The 14,441-nt window shown below is 59.4% G+C and overlaps 1 protein-coding gene across 1 annotated transcript; it reads right to left on the bottom strand.

Annotated features, from left to right (window-relative positions):
- Positions 1 to 57: 57 nt before the first annotated feature.
- On the bottom strand, positions 58 to 13,955 carry L3MBTL1 (l(3)mbt-like 1 (Drosophila); the record flags this gene model as incomplete). The annotated part of the gene is made up of 19 exons (XM_008947842.1): positions 58 to 192; positions 1,139 to 1,201; positions 1,949 to 2,106; positions 3,018 to 3,064; positions 3,338 to 3,532; positions 4,380 to 4,479; positions 4,733 to 4,847; positions 5,111 to 5,221; positions 5,741 to 5,826; positions 6,269 to 6,345; positions 6,760 to 6,911; positions 7,937 to 8,028; positions 8,213 to 8,335; positions 9,103 to 9,223; positions 9,857 to 9,948; positions 11,967 to 12,054; positions 12,572 to 12,695; positions 13,524 to 13,662; positions 13,811 to 13,955. Coding segments are annotated over 19 exons (2,163 nt in total), but the record flags the coding sequence as incomplete, so codon positions are not given.
- Between the last annotated feature and the right edge of the window lie 486 nt (positions 13,956 to 14,441).

Raw genomic sequence — 14,441 nt, 5'->3', positions numbered from 1 at the left:
ACCAGCCAGTTTGGCAGCACCGGTGCTGAAGGAGGGTCCCCAGAGGGCCAAGAAAAGTCACTTTAAGGTGTCGTCGGCGTTCTTGAACATGAGGATGGCGTTGTAGATCTTGAGGGCTGGGCCCAGCTTGACGCTCATGATCTTGACGATGTCAGCCTGCGTCAGCAGGAGGAACGCCTCGCCGTCGATCATCTGCAGAGCAGGGACAGAGGCACTCACAGGACCCCGGGTGACACCCCCTAGGGACAGCCAGCACGGGCACCACCCGGCGACGGGCACAGTCACGCTCGCCCTCAGCCAGCTGCCCCAGCTGATGCCAGGGAGCAGGGCAAGGGATGCCCACAGGCTGCCCCAGAGGAGCCGCAGCCGGGAGCTCGCGCGCCCAGGAACGGGGTGGAGATGAGGAAAGGCTCTTCCAGGGACCACCCCCAGAGCTCACACTGCAGCTGCCCCAGGCTTCTGCACCAGAGCCCAAGGGCACAGCACACAGCCAGCGGGACTCCTGCTCCAGGCAAACACTCATCCGTGCCCTGCTCCAGGTCCTGGCACGAGCAGAGGCTGCCCCCAGCTCAGCTCTGTGTGCCTGAGCACCCTTAGAGCACAGGGGCCCATTCCTGGGAGGCTGGGACACTGGCTGTGTGCCCTGGGTGTATGGGAAGCAGCCCCTCCGTGCAGCTCTCCAGAGGGGTCTAAAATGAGCCTGGCTGACAGAGAGCAACAGCACCAAGCTGCTGCACTGGCGAGGGGACAGAGGGGGAAGGAGGAATGGGTGAGGAGCAAGCACCTTGCCTCAGGAGGTGATGGTGCTATAAGGCTGCAGCTCCATCCTCCCCCCACCTCCCCATCGTAGCCTCCTCAGAGGGGCCCTCCCTCACCCACGCCAGGAGAACAGGACAGGACAGCTCCCTGGGGGTCAGCACCTCCCCTCCCACCACCACGCCTGCAGGGGCAGAGAGCTGCACACTGGGACGCAGTGGGGTGCTGCCCCCAGGGCAGGGTGGGCTCACTGCCAGATCCTGCACGTGCTCCCAGCACTCAGCAGCAATGTGGTGCAGGAAGGCCATGGGCCAATTCCTCCTCGCCCTGCTGGCAAACAGCTGCCCTTGGCCACCTGCACTCAGCCTCCAACCCTTCTCACCTCGTCCTTGAAGAGCTTGGCTTGGTCCTCACAACCCGTCAGAGTCTGAACAAAGCTAAAGACCTTGGAAGAAACAGAGAAAAATGTCAAGGCAGAAGCTGGATACCCCCCAGGAGCCCACCTCACTTCCACAGGGGCATTTTGTGCCCTGTGAGGTAACACGTGGCTGCTAGGACAAGGGCTGCAGCTGCAGCACCCTCCCATGCCCAGAGACCAGCCTCGGGCCAGGCAGCAGTGCTGGCCTCCTCCAGCCCCAGGCAGCAAATGCTACAGCAGCTTCCTCTCCTGCCTGAGACGATCCCTGCCGAGGGGCAGGCACAGGAGGGTCACACAGGGCACCAGGCAGGGCTGGCTGCTGGGGCTGGTGCCACTTCCAGCTACCCAGGCCTTGAGAAAGGGGCCACCATAGATGCCCAAGAAAGTGGGTGAAGGTGATGATGAAGAATCCGAGGTAAAGGCTCCTCTTTCAGAGCAACAGGGAAGCGACTGCCCGTCTGCACCGCCCGTGGCTTCATTTTTTAACTTGGCAAAGCTGAAGCTTCCCTGAGAACTGGGGTGTGCCAAACGGAGAGCCCGCTGCCCACCTCCCCCTCCCCACCAGGGCTGCTGGCACACTCAAGCCAAGCAGCAACCTGGTAGTCCTGCACGTGCTCCCCAGGAGCAGCTCTCCCCACGTCACCCCACAGGGGTGTCCAGCAGAACTCCTGGCTAGCCCAAGGCAGTGGCCACTGAGGCACCTCTGTGCAGGGGGCTCCCAGCCGTGCCGGGGGGTTGGGAGGAATCAGCACGCAGTCTCCAACACCACCTCACCTCATCAATGGTCCACTTGGCCACCGTGGTGGCCGTGATGCCAGCCACCCCTGGCAGGAGTTTGCAGTGCTGCTCCCAGCAGAGCGCCAGGGAGCGGTCGGGGTGAGCAGACAGGGCGGACATGAAGAGCGACTGGTGCATGTTGTCTGAGGAAATGGCTGCAACACAAGTGCAAGGTGTGTTACCAGGTGCAAGCACGAGGACATCCCATCGTGTCCTGCAGGCCTCGGGGAGGGCTCTCTTCAGGGGAGGGCCCAGGACTGGCAGTGGATGATGTTAGAGGTCCAGGTATCAAGAGCTAGTGGCTGTCCCTGGAATTAACAGGTTATCAGTGCATCCAAGTGTTGAGTTTGGTGGGACTGGGGATGGTGAGGGAAGATGCTTAGAGACAAGCTTGGCTTTGCCTTGTTCTCACCACCTTCAGTCATTCATTTTCCACACTGAACTACATTTCAATGTCAAATTTCAACCAGAATGACATCCAAAATGATTCACTTCATGTTTTTAGCAAAGCTTTTCCCTTCCTCTCTGCTCCAAGGTGTCAAGGATGGCTTCTAAGAACTGATCCTCTTCACTCACCCCCGGTGCTGGGGAAGGCAGCAGGACAGCCCATGGTGAAAATGACGCTGGCTAGAACACACGTCAGTCATCATCTTATGTCTGTCACCAGAACTAAATGCCAAGCAAACCGTTCAGCACCATTTTCTGTGCCGCAGCAATCACCTGGCACTTCACAACCACCCTGATATTTTGGGGATGGCAGCCACAGGATGCAGGCACAGCACCCGTGTCTGAAGGGGACAAAGCACTGGGGAAAACGCACTGCCTTGGGGAGAAGATCCTAACTCCCACCCTACAGCCCTCCAAGACTCACAGACAGAGCAGGAGACATGCTAGGGACCTAGCAGAGCTCTGGTCAAAGGCAGGGACGTTCCTTGTCAGATAGCCAACCTTGGCAGTGGATCACAAGCCCCCCAGCAGTGCTGACCTGCCTGAGGTCTGGGGGAGCCAAGGGAGCCCTGCCTCCAGCAGCCACCCCCCGCTCCCCGAGCCCTGCCACAGCACTTACTCTGGAAGTCTTCCTGCTGGATCTTCCGGTACTTTGGAGGCCGCCCTCTAAAGAGACAGGAAGATTGATTGCCAACTGGGCTGGGACTGGCCCAAGGGCCCTGCTCCTCACCACACCTTGGCAGGGGGGGCAAGGATTGCCTCCCAGACCCTGGCCCAAAGGGCACAAAACACAGGAAGGAAAAAGAGAGGTGCCCCAGGAGCTGGGAGGAGGAACGCCAGCTGCCAGCAGCCACCTTCCCCCGTGGTCAGAGCCTCTCCAGCCTGGGCACCCTCCCGGGGGTGGCAGCTGTGGCACAGGGCTCCCGGGCTGGCCCCTACCTCCCGTGGTGCCGAGACTTCTTGCGCTGGGGGAACATCAGGTTCCTCTTGCGAGCCGAGGCCTCGGTGTCGGACAGGTCTGCCTTCAGCCTGCCCTGGTTCTTCTCCGCCAGCGGGCACCCTGAGAGGCAGTAATGGGCCGTGAATCTCCCCGTCACGTGTCCTGACCCATCGCAACCCGGCGTGGGGCACTTCCTGGAGAACAGAGGGGAGGCAAGCGTTGGAGCCAGCTCAGAGCAGGGCCGCCCCTCCGCCTCCCAGCACGGCACGCCGTGGGCCTGGCCGCAGACAGCAGAGTGAAGATGTGCTGAGCAGACTCCCGGGGCGAGGGCAGGGCACCCCAGCACCTCCAGCTACACACGCACCGTCCCCACTGCCCTCACAGCCACCCTGTGGGCAAGTCACCCCAGTGCTGGTCAAGCAGGTGTTGACAGAGTCCTCCTTGCCCCCACAGGCAGCCAGTCTAGCCTCAGACTGAGGAAGAAGCAAGTGTCACGAGTGTGGCCAGCAGAGGAAAGCTCTGGGTGCCAGACCTGCCCTCCCCATCCTCCCAGACGCCCCACCACGCCTGTCGCGCTGGGCTCAGCACTACCCTGCCTGGCTTCCCCTGGGAAAGGCCACGCCAGCGATGCACCGAGCTGGGGGTCGTGCACTGCTGCTTCTGATTTCCCAGCTCTCCATCAACAACAAAGTGAGAGGCATCCATGGGGAGCAGGAGGAACATCACCCTCGAAGCTGCCATCAGTGAACAGCATCTTAGAAGCACTGTGTCCTACACAGTCCTAGGTCCCCACGGGCAGGTGGGCACACAGGGCACCCCCGGGGGCTCTGGGTGCTGAGCAGGAGCTCACAGGAGTTACACCAGCCACCAGCTCTGGGTTGCCTTGGGGCCTGGCCTGGGGAGAGCCAGGGCTGCCCCTAAGCGGGGGCAGAGCTCAGCGTGGGGTGGGTGCAGGGAGGGGCTGGGTGCTGGCGAGGTGAGGGGTGCAGAGGAAGGGCCAGCCTGGCTGGCAGGGAGGCTGTGCCCCGCTGAGGAGCTCACCTGTGGTGAAAGCTGTACTTGGAGCTCTTGGTGTGAGGGATGCTCTTGCAGCCCAGGGTGGGGCAGCCCCCTTGGGCAGAGGAGGCTGGTTCCTTTGGCCCTAGACAAGAGAAGGAAAAGGAGAGAGATCGTCAGAGCTTCAGTCCCAGAGAGATCCAGGGCTCTGGGCTCCCCACCTGCACCACACAGGGAGGCCTCTTCCAACTGACAGCTCCATGGAGAGGCCCTTCCTCCCAGCCCATCCTCACCAGCACCCACCCTGCCACCCCTGTGCCCGAGCAGGCAGTGGTGACCGTGGGCAGCTGGCACTCTTGGGCCCTGGGATGAGGGCCTGACCCAGGCACAGGACTTACTGAGAGGAGGCTGCAGTGGGTGTCCAGTTTTTGAGCACCAGCCTATGGGGTGGATGTCTGGATGATCCACATCAATCCAGAAATCATAGACGTGGCTCCAGCCATCAAAATGGATCTGGGGAGACAAGCAGAGCAGTCACCCTTCAAACCCCAGGGCACCTCCCTGGGAAGCTCTGGAGCCCTCCAAGCTGACAGCAAGACAAACTGCAGCCAGCATAAGGCTCTCCTCCACTCCTGGAGCCAGGCTCTGGACCTGCCAAGCTCTGCAGAGTGTGCTTCCCCAGACCTCCCCACCCTGTGCCACTGCAGCTGGGACTGAGACAGGAAGGGCAGCACCAAGCCTGGGCACAGGCTCAGCACCGAGGCTCCAGCACCCACCTTTATCCTGTGATCTTCCACGTCCTCCACGCTGGCCACTCGGATGAAGGAAGGAGTCCTCCTGTCCACTGCCTCCAGCTTCATGTTGACCAGGAAGCCGTGGGGTGGGCGCTGGGGCCGGGAGGAACCCGGGTCAGTGGGGAGCAGGGTTGTGCCTGGGGCTCCAGTGCCCCCGGGCAGCTCTCCCAGCAGCATGGGCTCCCCAAGCCCAGCTCCCAGCCCGGGCCTGCCCGAGGAGGAGCCAGCCCTGCCCGCAGAGGCAACAGGAGAGAGCAGGGACAGGCCTCCCGGGTCTGAGCTGTGCTCTCACAAGATGGCAAAGCTGTGCCAGAGACACATTTTGGGGATTTATATTGCAGCCACGCTTGGCTGGACACAGCTGCTGTTGCTGCAGTTGGAGGCAACTATCAGGCAAGCATCAGTGATGCCTGGCTCCTGTCTGGCCCAGGGGATGGGCATACTGCCCATTTTTCCCAGTTTTGAACTACCTGTCCAGCATAGCTCTGACTTCTGAACCTTGAGGGTAAAGCTGAGCCCCAGGCCTGTGGCAGGAGCGTACTGAACATCCCCTGGCTCTTCCCAAAAGCAAAGGCCTGCCAGGCACAGTGCAGCAGATGATGGAGCACTCACCACTTTAAAGGCCCAAGCTGGGACAGCAGATGCTCCAGTTTCCTCTAAGTACTTCTCCCAGGTGAAGTTGTCGGGGTCAGGATAATCTAGAAAGGGGAAGATGCAGAAGGTGAGACCCGCCTGCAGGAGGGCAGCAAGTACCCCAGAACATCCTACTGCCTTGAAGGACCAACCAAGTCTCTGCCAGGCAAATGGGAACCTCAGAGACATCAAGAAGTGCTGCTATTTCCTCATGGACCATGAAATCCAGGTTCCAAGGAAGCAGAAACACCTGGGCCTGCACAGAGAGCTTGAGTCCTCATGTCTCCACTCACCCTGACTCAACCACCACGTTGCACCTGAACACATGTACAGGAGCCTCAGCAGGAGCTTGCCACCTCCCTGGCTGTGGCCTTGCTGAAGGAGACTGCCCAGGCCTGCAGACAGTGGTGGCCACGGGATCTGCACCCCCAGGCCCCCCACGCCACCCGGGGAAGCCTGTCCCCAAGGGCACACACCGGGCAGGCTGCACCCCCAGGCCAGACTCACCTTGAGGAGGTGTGAGGGGTTTGCCATGCTCCTGACACCATCCCACGGGGTGGATGTAGGGACTGCTGGGGTCACACCTAGGAAACACACCCAAGCTCTTACACCAGGCTGAGACACCCTGCTCACCACAGACAGCACGGGCTGCAGGGGCCCGGGGCAGGCCACTTGTTGGCACCCCCAGCAAAGGCCCCTGCAGAACCCAAAGTCTTCAACCTTCATGCATGATGCAACCTTCACACAACCCTTCCCCCTGAACGCACCCAGTGCTGCTGCTTTGCAGGTCTGCCCAGGGACAGGGCAGGTAGCTGCCAGAGTGAGGAGCAGCCAGAAACTGCCCCAGCACAGGCAGGTGACTCTCTGCCTCATGCACCACTGGCAGCCTGTCTGTGCTGGCATTGTCCCACCTCTTCCTGAGCACCCCATCCCTCTTGCTGAAGCAGTGGCAGGGTGTCTCCCCAGCACTGGCACCCCAGGAGCCTCTGGGCACTTACCAGTAGTCGTAAGTATCATCCCAGTTGTCAAAGTGCACCAGAAAACGATTGTCCACCACGTCAGTCACTGTGGCAACACAGATCAGGGAAGGGTTCATGCGGTCCACAGCTTCGAGCTTCATGCCGACCTCAAAGCCTGGAGAAACCTCGTGCTGGGAGGAGAGAGGGGCAGGTTTCTTTCAGACCTGTGGTCCCACTGCCCTTCTCACCACCTCCCCTGCCCGCTGCGAGGAGGCATCTGCCCAAGTCCTCCCAAACCCAGACCCTCCCTGGCCTCCAGGCAGGCACAGGCCCACTCAGGATTCCAGAAAGGCAGCGCCCTGCTGTGCAAGCAGGAAAAGAGGCAGACAGAAAGTAGCTCAGCTTGGCCACACAAAGAAAGAGAAGAAGTCTTCACACTCTCAGGAGCTTCTCTAAGCAGTAACCTCCAAGACAAAGCCAGCCTCCAACTTACACAAATTCAGATTTTGTCACAAAACACTTGTTTGTGGTCTCAGCCCTCCAGTGTTCGCAGTGTCCAATGCCCCAGGCTTGGCAGGAGGAGCTGGGATGGAGCCTTTCATCCCACCTGGGCTTTATTTCATGGATTCAAATCTGTGCAAACCACTGCCTCGCACCCGCTAGTGGGACTGCTGTGGCAATGACAGGAGGGTTTAGGCACAAGGAATAACTTGGAGAGGCTTATTTATGAGTCGAGTTTCCTCTGCAGCTGACAAGGAAATCATCAGCCTTTTACCCTCTGTTATATTCCCACCTTCCTTGCCCAAGCTGCCACATGAAAAATAAAGGTAGTGACAGTAACAATGGAGACACCAAACAGAGACAAAATAATTGTACTTATGAAGCATTAACTGAGGGATTTTGGCAAAATAATTGCTGACAGTGGAGATCACCCCTCCTCACCAGCACTTTTGCTACAGATTTAACTGTCCATGAGACTGATCTGGATGAAACAGTGAATCAGACCAACGCCAGTTTGGGGCACACCAAACTAGTGTCCAAGCTACAGGCTCCCAGCGGCAAAGCACGCCACACCTCTTCAGGCAGTGCCAGCAGCACCCTCCCCTGGCCCCCTGCCCTGTGGGGAGGGCAGAGAAAAGCCCAGCACTGGTGGAGGGATTCTGCTCAGCTGGAGGGAAGAAGTCACACCCGGCAGGAAGGAGCAGCTGCTACTCACAGCGTTTCGGACCATGAAGAGCTGCTTAGGAGCTGCCTGAGCTTTTGTTAACTTCAGGTAGTTCGTCCAGCTGAATTCTTCTTCCTTATAACCTACAACCCCTCAGGAAGAGAAATGAGAGCGGCGAGTTCACGGAGAGCAGCCAGGAGGTTGGGAGGCCACGCCCAGCCCCACGGAGAGCTCGCCCTGTCCCCACCTCCAGCTCTACACCTGGGCACCCAGCACTCGCCCCCCTCCCTCCGCAGGGCCCCGCCGCCCGGGCTGGCAGCCCCTTACCTTTCGGGGGCTGGAGTTTGTGCCCCGTCTCCTCGACCCAGCCCGGGGGGTGGATGTCGGGGGAGTCGGCGTTGAGCCAGAAGTCGTGGCACTCCGAGTAGCCGTCGAAGTGCAGGCGCACGCAGCAGAAGGGAAGGGGCATGGAAACCTCCTGCTGCCCCGGGCCGAGCGTCGCCTGCACCTGCCCTCCCACACACCACCTCAGCGTGACACCTGGGGAGCCAAGGGTCAGTCACAGGCCAGTGCCAAGGCGGGAGGCACGTGCCAGTCCGACCGGGTGCCCGGCACGGAATAAGGCACCGCCAGCCAGCCCGAAGGAGGGGGGTTCAGGCTGCTGGGAGATGCCGTGGTGGGGCACCTTGCTGGGCCCAGCAAGTGTCCCAGTTCCCCTTCCTGCACCCCGGGGAGATGCTGGCAGAGGGGTTTTAGCTCAGGGGTATGCGGCCTGGGTGAAATCTCTCTGGCAGCAGGCACAGCAGGCACTGTGGTACGGCTGCTCTGCCCGGGGAGCGCTGCAGGGCTGCTCCAGCTGCCACACGGCCGAGTGGAGAGCCCCACAGACACAAGGATGAGCAATGGGGTACCCCCACACCCTCCAGCTCAAGGGCTCAGACCTGCCCGAGAGGTGACAGCTCAAAGGTAAGAAGCTGCTGCCATCCCCACAGTCTTTCCCCCCACGGCCCAGCTCTGTCAGCGTTGAGGAGAGACCAGCCAGGCTCTGCCTCCTGTCCCTGCGGAGTGGAAGGAAACTCCCCGCTGGCTCCATGAGGTGCTGGAGCACCAGCTCATCTCACAGGATGACACGCAGACGAGGGCCCAGGGCCTGTCCCCTCCCCTCCCACAGAGCCTCCTGCTGCAGCCTGGGCGAGGAGGACGCAGGGAAGGTGGGAGGAAGGGGCACCTCACCTCAGCCACGGTCAGGATGAAGTACATGGACGGGTGCTGCGGATCGATCCCCTCCAGCTTCATCCCCACTTTAAAGCCATTCTTGTGCTGGGAAGCTACTTGGTACTGGAAACAAAAATTAAACTACACTGTAAAAACCAGCACAGGTGGCTGGGTCTGGAACTGTCCCAAGGAGCAACCGTCAGGACCTGCTGGGACCAGGAGAATGTGGGCTACTGGTTAGGTTGTCATCCAAGTTTTAATTCCTTTCCCACAGAAAAACACATTCTCCCACCTCCTTGTGGGTTCACATCTCTTGCCACTGGCCGGGCAGGGTGTCCCTGGGCCAACAGCCACAGCCAGGGAGACTGGGGCCCAGCCCTGGCTCCTCTTGCACTCTGGCAGTCAGACTCCTGGGAGCAGGGGCACAGCACAGCAACATGGCCTCAGGAGAACCCACACCCAGCTTCAAGGAAGGGCTGGAAAGGCTCCACCACCCTGCCAGAGCCACAGGGACGTCCCAGGCAAATGTGGGGTGCTTGGAATGGGGCACAGCACCCTGCTGGGGAGCAGGACTCGGGGCAAACCAAAACTGGAGGCTGACTGGTCACCTCCTGGTGAAGACAGGAGCTTGCTTATCACTCAGAGTCCCACAAAACAGGGCAGCAAGGAAGAGAGGAGAAGGAGGAGGGGTGGGAAAAAAAAGGGAAAGGAAAGCAAAGATCAAAGAGGGAAAAAGACAGGAAAATCCCAACTCACATCCTGGAAGAGATCTAAAGGGGCAGCGACAGCTTTCTGCTCCTCCAGGTAGGACGCCCAAGACCAGCCTTCTTTCTTCTCCTCACTGGCACCTGAGCGCAGCACAAACGCACACACAAGAGCCCTGCTGAGGGTCTGCTCCAGCCCGACACCCCGCCGAGCTCAGCACCATCCTGCCAGAGCCCCTGCTCCAGCAGACCCAGCCAGCTGTCCCGGGAGGACGGGGCCGAGGGGGCTCCTCTCTCAGCACCACCCGCACGTCCCGGCGCTGTGCAGTGCTCTAGCAAGGCACCCGAGGAGCCAGAGGGACAAAGCATCCTGTGCAGAGCATCAGGGCACCTCTGCAACCAGTCCTCCTCCAGCCAGCACATCCCACATGGCCACAGCACTGGCGGATCTGGGGCAGCTCGTGGGATCCATCCAGAGGTGTGGGAATCACTCCCAGCCAGTCACAGCAGCAGTGGGCTCACCTGCCACCACTGCTCCAGAGGAACCAGCTCTGCTCCCTGCTCTGAGACAACCACCTGAGCCCCCCTGGCACACCTGGATGCCCTAGAGATGTATTTACCCTTATGGTATCCAAGCAAAGGTGACAGCATCACCTCTTCACAGTCCTCCCTCATGACTCTGCCCCTTTGCACATGAGGCTCAACCCCAGCCTCCTGCTCTCCAGCTGCTTTCTCTCCCTGCCTCTCAGTGCCTGAAGGGACTCCAGGAGGGCTGTGCCTGTTCCAGCACTGAATTCCAACACAGCTACAGATCAGCCATGGCAGAAAGCCTTGGGCAGGGCAAGCCAGAAACAAGCAAATCAGACCAGCTCCTTCCTCCCCACTTAGGGGAAGTGGAAACGGAAAAAATAGGAACTTGCAAAAGAAAAAGTGGAGCTCCAGTGACCAACGCCACTAACCCAAGTGCTTTGCTAATACTTCAGAGTGACAAACATTTTGGGACATCAAAAAAAGTGGCAGGCATGTTTGGGGAATCCATCAGTACAAGCTCTGCAGTTCTGGAGAATGACAAACACACTAGAGAGGGGGTGCACACAGACTGCTGCACTGAAGTGTCCACGCCGTATGCTCTTTGCTGATGTACTTCTCAACCAAGAGAAAAGAAAATGCTGAAATCACAAGGCTCAGCACTGCTTACTTGTATGCAGCAGGGAAGGTTACACACTCTGGGCTCAGACTGTAGAGAAAAGGACGTGGCAAGTGAGGAGTAGATCCCTTTTTAATAGTGGGTACCTCGGTGTAACATCAAGGCTTAAGGACATCTGGCCCCTGCTACTGTCCCTGCATTCAGCTATGGAGAGGAGCATGAAGCTGCAACAGTTTCATTTTAAAACTAGTTTCATTATTCAAAGACAAAAGGTTTCCCATAAACATTTATTTTTAGTATTTTCTCCAAGTTTTCCTTCCTCCCTACCCCCATCACACCGCAGGGAAAAGCCAGACAAGGAACCACTGCACCCCTCAGCTTGTCTCCTTCCCCTCTGTGATGACAGCTCTGCATTTGAGATCTCCTCTGATACAGTCCAGGAACAGATCCCCACAAGGTGAGACAACCCCAATTAACCAGCTTCAGCAGTGCCAGACCTACAGGAGCAGCCCCCAAACTTGTGAGCTCCCCATCAGGTGAGGCAAGTTCCCCATGAGACCATCCAAAGCAGGGGGCAAAGCCAGCCCTGGCACGGGCAGGGGACTGCTCAGGAGGGGGCCCCTCGGGGCAACACGGCATCCACCAGCAAGGAACAAACTCAGCCCCCAGGGGAGGGACCAGGAAGCCCTGCACAGTGCCTGGAGAGGGCACAGCCGTGCCTGTAGGGTGCACTCTGCCCACGGAGAGAAAGAGAGGAAAGGAGAGAAACGGAAAGAGACAGAGAGAGCAGGATCAGGCAAGCAGAGGAGCTGACAAGCCTTCAGGAACGTGTACCAGCGCACTGCCCTGGGTGTTGGACTCTGCTGGAGCACAAAGTGCTGGCCCAGCCCCACAGGGGGACCCCACAGCCCCACAGCGGGACCCCACAGCCCCACAGTGGGACCCCACAGCCCCACAGCAGGACCCCACAGCCGTGGTGGACACGCTCAGCCCACTGCCCACCCCCCCTTCGTACCGTGCTGGCTCCCGTTCCACGTGTCGCTCTCTGGGTTGCTGACAGCAGAGTCTCCTGCAGAGCTTTTCCTCTCTTCCTGCTTCTCCTCCTAGACATGGGAGCAGACAAAACAGAAGCTCATCGTGCTGGAGGTGTGTGCAGAGGTGTAGGCTGTCTCCTACCCTCACACTGGTGCAAAGGGCCACACTGTGCCTCTGCAACCACCATGATTAGACTGATGCTCGGCCCAGAAATGTGCAGCCAAGAGGATCTGATGCTGGGAGCCCGAGGGGGATTTTGGTGCTGAGGGGCATTAATCACACGTGGAGCTGTTCTGCTACAGTCAGGGCTGGCAAGCAGAGCTTCCTTGCCTTGTCAAAGTCCCTCTCCCATCCCCAGTACACAAATCACACAGACTCTGACTTCACCACTTACTTTGGTGGCCCAGGCTCAAGAGAGCAGCTGAGCTCGATACCTACAGCACATACAAGGGGTGGCCCACGGCCTGCCCCAGACACAGGATCACTGTGGTTGGGAAGGACCATGACCTAGGATCACCAAGCCCAACCTTCACCCCAACAGACACGGGCACGAGCACACACACACCCTGCCTGCACTCCTCCTACCGTTTGCTCAGACTCATACTCTTCCTCTGAAGGGCTCTGGTAGTCCTTCCTCTTTCGTTTCTTCACTGGCTTGAGGATTTCAGTGGCATTGGTGCTGCTGGCAGAGTTTTCCACAATGACAGACCTGCATGGAGGAAGGAAGAGTAAACCTAAAAAATCCAACGGCCGGCAAGGGAGCGGCTGCGGGAGGATCAGTCCCTCCAGCTACCCACACGTGCCCCCATCCCTCCTGACCAACGTCACAGGCAAGTGGGCAAGAGGTTAGAACCAGGGTACAGGCCAGAATCACCCTCACGTGCTTGGGTGTCAGAAACCTGAACCCAGGAATGGCTCAAAGGCAACTCAGTTTTGTAGCAGGGCTCGAGGCTGCATCGGAGTCATACAGAGATGCTGCAAAACGAGTCCCAGGAGTCACACGTCAGTAAGCAGGGGGGCTGGAAATGCCCTCGTGACCCACAGCTCCCACTGCTGCTCAGCCTGGAAGCACCCACTGAAGCAACACCCTGCTGCAGCCCTGCTCAGCAGGTAGGTGTTTATGAGGCCACAAGCTGGGCAGGAGAAAATCTGGCTCCTGGGTTGCGGGCCCTTGGGACAAGGCTTCAACCCCAGGGCACTCTTCCTACAGCAGAGAGGGAAAACAGTGGGGTCCCCAGCACCTGCCAGGGACAGAGGCACTTGCATCCCCTGCAGGAGCAGAGGGGTGAGGGGAGGGAGGGCAGAGGCCCTGGGTGGAGCAGGGTCCCCTCCTTTACCTCTCTTTGAACTGCTGGTGACAGTGCTCGCTGCAGAAGCCCCGGCCCTCCCGGGCTGTGTCCGACACGTGTCTCCGGCCACAGGTGTCACAGTGGCACAGGCCTTCTGCTGGGGGCAGCTTGGTCTGCTCTGGTGCATCTGAGTGAGGAGGAGAGGAGCACTGAGGCACAGCTGGGTGGAGCAGGGTCCCCTCCTTTACCTCTCTTTGAACTGCTGGTGACAGTGCTCGCTGCAGAAGCCCCGGCCCTCCCGGGCTGTGTCCGACACGTGTCTCCGGCCACAGGTGTCACAGTGGCACAGGCCTTCTGCTGGGGGCAGCTTGGTCTGCTCTGGTGCATCTGAGTGAGGAGGAGAGGAGCACTGAGGCACAGGGTGCAGCAGAGGAGGAGCAGGAAGCAGGAGGCGTCTGCCTCGCCCAGGGCCTGCACCAGAGAACGCCCGCTGGACGATGGCACCCCCCCTGCAGTGCCACCACGGTGCCCTTACCCTGAGCCACAGTGGGATTGTCCCTGCTGGTGGGTGCCACCTCTGTGTCCCCATCTTTCTCCGTGTGACCCTCCTTGACAGCTTCCACGGGAGGTGTCTTATCAGCACTCACCACCTTGAGCGTCCCGTACTCATTTATTCGAAACTATGTTTTTAAACCAAAAAAGAAGGAAAAATAGTTAGTGAGGAGGCTAGAAATGTCCCTTGTTAGCTAGTGGGTGGGTCTGAGCTCTGAGACTGGCTGGGACATGGCTCGGTCACTAGTGCTCCTCCCAAGGACAGCTCTTCTGAGGCTGGAGGCGAGCCCAGCAGCAGCACAGCCACCCTGGGGCGAGCACCCTGCCTGTGCCCAGCTCAGAGCAGCCTGGCTGGCAGCACGGGGGGCCCTGAGGCTGAGCAGCAGCTGAGAAACTGCTGCCTTCTGCACAAGCTGTTTCATGTGCCAAGGGGTACAGCTAAAGGCTTCTGTCACCAGGGTGAGTACAGGAGTTCAGTGAGAGCCAACTCCACAGCACAGCTTGGAAAGGAAAGTTGTCTAGACAGCAGGTAGCACCCCTCTGGCTCCCAGTGCAGGAGACCTGGGCAGACTGGAGAGCTGGTCAGACACCAAGTGTATGACATTTAAGAAGAG

The sequence above is a fragment of the Merops nubicus genome, unplaced genomic scaffold, assembly GCF_000691845.1.
Source record: "Merops nubicus isolate BGI_N331 unplaced genomic scaffold, ASM69184v1 scaffold30109, whole genome shotgun sequence".
Lineage (NCBI taxonomy): Eukaryota > Metazoa > Chordata > Aves > Coraciiformes > Meropidae > Merops > Merops nubicus.
Note: the sequence above shows the minus strand (reverse complement) of the source record. Positions and strands in the feature narration are given on the sequence as shown.